The 5,853-nt window shown below is 47.7% G+C and overlaps 1 protein-coding gene across 1 annotated transcript; it reads right to left on the bottom strand.

The window, feature by feature from the left end:
• Positions 1 to 2,454: 2,454 nt before the first annotated feature.
• Positions 2,455 to 3,450, bottom strand: LOC103205185 (platelet-activating factor receptor-like). The gene has a single exon (XM_007950464.1). It carries the CDS (start codon positions 3,448 to 3,450, stop codon positions 2,455 to 2,457), a length of 996 nt encoding a protein of 331 aa, XP_007948655.1.
• Between the last annotated feature and the right edge of the window lie 2,403 nt (positions 3,451 to 5,853).

The following is a 5,853-nucleotide window of genomic DNA, read 5'->3' as shown; positions in this document are numbered from 1 at the left end:
GAGGCAGAGCTGAAGCCCAAGGTTGAGGGACTTTCACCCAACCCCTAGAGCCTGGCACTTTGAACTCCGACTTAAAGCCTCCAAACTTTAAGAGAATAAACTCCTGTTTGTTCAAGCATCCCATTTGCAGTATATTCTTGTCAGAGCAGCACTCAGTAGTAACCAGAACAGTGGGTTTGAACTGCCAGCCTTCTGGTTAGCAGTCAAATGCCTTAGGCACTATGCCACCAGAGCTCCCAGTGATAGTGAGGGCGTGAAAAGTAGGGACCATTGCATACTACTGAAGGAGCCCTGGTGGCACAGTGGTTAAGCACTCTGCTGCTAACTGAAAAGTCAGCAGTTCAAACCCACAAGCTGTTCTGGGAGAGAAAGATGTGGTGATTTGCTCCTACAAAGATTTCAGCCTAGAAAGCCCTAAGGGGTAATTCTACTCTGTCCTATAGGATCACTATGAGTGTGAATCATGTCAATGGGACACAACAGCAACAACATGCTGTTGATGCATGTGTAACTGGTGTAACAATTTTGGGGGCAATCTGTTGATGTAATTTAAAATTTTAAGTGTGCACACATACTCATTGACACAGCAGCTTCATTGCCAGGAGTTTATTGTACAGATTTACAAGTATGCAAAGGTTTGTGGACAAGGACGTTCATTGCACCATTGTTTGCAACAGTAAAACTATGGAAACAACATAAATGCTCATCAATAGGAGACTGAATGATAAAATAAATACTTTGAATCTATTACAAAGAATGAGGTGGATCTTATATGCCTATATGGAAAGATATACAAGATGTATTAAATGAGAAAAGCAAATTGCAGAAGAGCCTTGTAACTATCCCATTTATGGGATAGATAGATAGATAGATAGTACTAGAATAGGAAATATCTGTAAAAATACATACAAAAGAAATTGTGAACAGTGGCTACCACTGAGGAATCTTTACTTCTGTTTTACGTTCTTCTCCACTGCTTGAAGTTATTTTCATGACCATGTATTACTTTTAAAATGAAATAATAATAATAACAATAACACGGAATAAAGGACCAATGAAAGATACATTATCAAAAGGGAAAGAAGCAATTTAACAGTTCTACTATTAGAAGGCAAACTCAGCAATAGGACCTGAAAACAGGTAAGAATGATGGCCGATTGATGACTTTTCCTGACCCCACCAATTTGCAACATGAACCTGTTTCTCTCACTTATTGAATTCCAATTCTTTGAGATCTAAGAAATATTGCCGTGGGGCCCCAATAACTGACTGAGGGGAAGAAGATGTTCCTTTCCCCACTTGTAAAAGAACGCTGAATTGTCAAGGCACTTGAGGAGGGAAAGCCAGAGCCACTGGCATGGATTTGCACCCTGTGACAGAGTGCCAGCTCAGCTGAAGCTGAAGCAACGAGTCTGAGTTTTCCCTCTCAGCTAATATAGAAGGATGGTTCTCCAGCTTGGTTACCACCAAGTCTTGGCACAGGAGTCTTAGCACAGTGGACGTGATGGCAGAGTCACAGGTCTCCAGCAACTGCAGAAAAAAGCAATCATCAGGTCTGGGTCAGGAATGAATCAGTGTAAAATACACTTGGAGAATCTCAGAAATACTTGAGGAAAATCTATCAAAGCCTGGAATATCTGAGTATTTGAGAATTTTAAACTAATGATATTCAGGTCTCATTCATTCATCTAATCTATTGAGGTCATACTATGAACACGGCACACTGCCAAGATAGGGCCTACAGTGGTAAACAAAGTAACCATAGAATTTACTAAGTTGAAGCAGATGAAAATAAAATTGCCAATGCTCAATCTTTTTGGACCCACAAAAATGGCAATTTCATATGAATCAACATTAATACATTTTGGCAAGAGAGAGGGAAAAAGTAATTAATTGCTCAGTTAATTATTTGATTACAATTGTGAAATGAGCCAGAAAAGAGAAATCGGATCTGAGTGCTGGGACAGCCGAGAAAGGCTTTGCTATGAAGTTACTTTTGAGAAAGTGAGGGCGAAGAGAAATTAATTTAGTAAATGAGAGAGAGGGAGCTCATTCCTTGTAAAAGGTGCAAAGGACTTGGAGGATAGTAAACCGGTATGTTCCAGGGACTGAGAAGTGCATACTGAGCTGGAGGAGGATGAGGCTGGAAGCCAGGCAGGAGAAGCCAGACCCGGCAGGCCCTTGTGGGCCAATGTTAAGGGCTTTGGTAACCAAAGTTTGTTTTTTATCCCAAGAGGTTTAAAAATAATGGTATGTTATTTTATCCAAAAGTTGGCAAGGCCAGGGAACATTCAGATTATAAAGAATGTGTTTATTCTCTTTTTACAGAAAAGCACAGTGTTCCACAGCTGTACTAGTAAGTAGTTGCATTTGGATTAGAACCCAGGTCCTTCCAAAGAGGTTTCTCCCAATGCCTGCAGCAGGCTGTTGCAAGCAAGGAGGCCAGGGTCCTATCTAAGAACGGATAAAAGAAGTCTGGTGTGCGCTGGGACCCCTCCAGCCGGCGCGGCGGCTCAGGGCCCAGCAGTCTTGGCGGAAGCGGCGTACTGAGAAGCAGTAAATGAGTGGATCCAGGCAGCTGTTGAGGCTCAGCAGCGCCAGGCTGAGGGTGTGCAGAACGTCAAGCGTGGAGGCGGCGTGACACCCGCCACCTGCGCCGCCCTCCTGCCTGGCTACCCAGGGCGCCAGGAGCAGGTGGTAGGGCGCGAGGCAAACGACGAAGACGAGTAATAGTCCCAAGACCATGGTCCTGGCGGCGCGTCGGTGCGGGCCTGCGGGAGTCGGGCCTGGGCCCGAGGGCGCCGCGAGAGCCCGCGCCAGGCTCACGTAAGCCGCGAGCACCAGCAGGAAAGCAGCCGCGAAGAAGGCCACGGTGGCGTAGGCCAGGCCGGAGCGTGCCCAGCCGTACTCGAGGCAGCGAGCGGAACCTCCCGGGCCCGGGCGCAGCGCGTGGGGCGTGGCCAGCGAGGGCAGAGCGCAGGCCATGCCTGCCAGCCAGGCGGCCGCGCAGGCAGCCCGGGCGGGGCCCCGGCGGCGCAGCATAGGGCGCGCAACTGGACCGGATCCGGGCCCTCGCACCGACTCGCAACGGCACACGCTGATAAGTGCCACGAAGGCCACAGCTGCGTAGGTGGACACATAGTAGGCAGCCCCAGCCGCGCGGCAGGCAGCCTCCGGGAAGGGCCAGTGGGCCGGGCCCAGGTAGTAGGTGAGCCACAGCGGCAGCGTGAGCGTGAAGAGCACGTCAGCCAAGGCCAGGTTGAGCAGGTAGAGTCGCAGGGCCTCGCCCAGGTGCCCGTCAATGCGGACGAACACTGCCAGGGCGGCCACGTTAGCAGGTAGCCCTAGGGCCAGCGCCAGGGAGTAGGCTGCAGGCACAACGATGAAGCGAGCAGGGTCATCCCATGGGGTGCAGCTGCCAATACCTAGGTCCCCGACAGTGCTGTTCATACCTGATCTTGACCTGGGAAGAGGAAGAGAGGTCACTGTGGAACACCCCTATTACCCCAGTCTCCTTTTATCCAGTCCTTGATGGAAGGGGACATTGTTGTTGTTATGTAGCATCGAGTCGGACCGACCCAGAGCGACCCCTCCTTGGGTTTCCCAGGCCATATCACTACGGAAGTGGATTGCTCAATCTTCCTTTCTAGGAATGGCTGGTGGGTTTGAACCACCAGCCTCCTGGTTAGCAGTCAAGTGCCTTAGGCACCATGCTACCAGAGCTCCTGGAGGGGACATTAGTGGCAGGAAAGTCCACGTGGGATGGGATGAAGACAGAACTAGGTCAGCAGCAGCTGGGGTTGACGAGGGGATGGATGTACATAAGAGTTATTTGAAGTACAATGCATTTGGTGACAACGTTTCAGAAATGAAGAGGAAGGAGTGATAGATAGCTTGGAAATTTCCAACCTTGGTGACTGGGAGATTGCGGTTCCCCTTAGAGATGGAGTATAGTTTAGATATGTGGGAATTACAGATGTGTGTACAGTAAGTCCAAGTAGGGCTGAGCTGACCGGGGTGGGATATAAAGAAAGAGTCCTTCCCAAAAAAAAGCCCAACTCCCCCTCACCCCTTGCCACTCAGATCAGTGGGGGGAGGGACAGAGGCATAGGTAGAGGAGTGGTCTTGTGGCAGGAACCGAGAGGGCAGGCCCATGCACAGTGATCTTGGATCCCTCTTGGTGAAGTTCTTCTCCCCCAGAGGCGCTCCAGGCAAGCCTTGGCACAGCTAAAAAAGGTTTCTCACCACCCCAGGCCTTCTAGACTGTTTGCTTTCTTCTCACCTTTTGGCCTCCAAGAAGTTCTGAGTCTGGCTCAAATATTGGACAGCAAAGCAGAGAGAGTGCACACCTGTGAATCTGGAGATTCGAGAGACGCACTTTTATTTGCCATGTTACCTTGGGCAAATTACTCAGTTTTGCCTGTTTTCTCTGCTGTAAAATGGAGATTAAAATACCTACCTCAAAAGTAGGGAGCTCTGGTGGCGTAGAGCCTAAGGCATTTTACTGCTAACCAGAAAGCTGGTGGTTCAAATCCCCCAGCCACTCCCCAGAAGGAAGGTTGGGCAATCTACTTCCATAGTTACACCACCTTAGAAAACCAAGATGGGTCGCTATGAGTCAGATCTGACTCCACAGCAGTGTGTTGTGTTTTTGTTGCCTCAAACATAAATGGACTAAATGCACCAATAAAAAGGCAGAGAATGGCAGCATGGATTTAAAAATATGATCCAACTATATGCTTTTTACAAGAGATACACCTTAATCCCAAGGAGACAAATAGGTTGAAAGTGAAAGGATGGTGTGGAAGTTATGATTATATGTCAACTTGGCTGGGCCTGGTTTTGAGTGGTTGGGCAACTGGTCATAGTTACTCCCCATGATGAGATTGGCAATCACCTCCATGGTGGAATCTGCCGATAACTGCTGAATAACTGCTTTAGGGATGTGGTTTGCTTCTGTATATAAGCAGAAGCTTTGGGAATGGTCTCTAGCTGTTTGGCACGCTTGAATCCTGCATGTAGCCAAGTCGTCGTTCAGTAGCCTGCCATGTTGTCTGCTGATCTTGGGACTCTTAATGGACCTGAATCAATGGCCTGCTGTGTGGTTTGGTAACATCAGGACTGTGCCTTTTTAGTTGCCAATCTTGGGTTTGTCAGCCTCAGCCTCAGCAGCCAGCAGCTGCCTGAGTGAAGAAATCCCCCAGCTTCAGTGGGCTGGGAGCAAGAGACAGAGCTGAAGCCCAAGGTTGAGGGGCTTTCACCCAGCCCCTAGAGCCTGGCACTTTGAACTTGGACTTGTAGCCTCCAAAACTGTAAGAGAGTAAACACCCTGTTGTTAAAGCCATCCCATTTGTGGTATATTCCTGTCAGAGAGGCACTAGATAACCAAAACAGATAGAGAAAAATATTCCATAGTTTTCTAATAGCAAAAAGAGAGTTGAGGTGGCAATCTTAGTATCAGACAAAGTAGACTTGAAGACAAAATCTGTCAGAAGAGAGAAAGATCGATAATATATAATGATAAAAAGCTCAATCAAGAAGATTTAACAATCATAAATATGTTTGCACTCAACATTGGGGCACCTAAATTATATAATGCAAACACTGATAGAATTGAAGGGAGAAATAAAACTCACTGTCAAGTCAGATCTGACTCATAGCATCTCCTCCTTGGGTTTCTGAGGCAGTATCACTATGGAAGTAGATTGCCCAATCTTCCTTCTGAGGAGTGGCTGGTGGGTTTGAACTGCCAGACTTCTGGGTAACAGTCAAGTGCCTTAGGCACTATGCCACCAGAGCTCCCAAGGGAGAAACAGTACTATGATAATAATTATGAAGTACTATAATAATATT

Source organism: Orycteropus afer, unplaced genomic scaffold (genome assembly GCF_000298275.1).
Source record: "Orycteropus afer afer isolate SDZICR_OR568_19922 unplaced genomic scaffold, OryAfe1.0 scaffold00272, whole genome shotgun sequence".
NCBI classification, from domain to species: Eukaryota; Metazoa; Chordata; class Mammalia; order Tubulidentata; family Orycteropodidae; genus Orycteropus; species Orycteropus afer.
This window is presented reverse-complemented; position numbering and strand designations above follow the sequence as displayed.

What these genes read in the sequence shown, in the direction of transcription:
- LOC103205185 (XM_007950464.1), bottom strand. Translation starts at nt 3,450, where the DNA reads ATGAACAGCACTGTCGGGGACCTAGGTATTGGCAGCTGCACCCCATGG.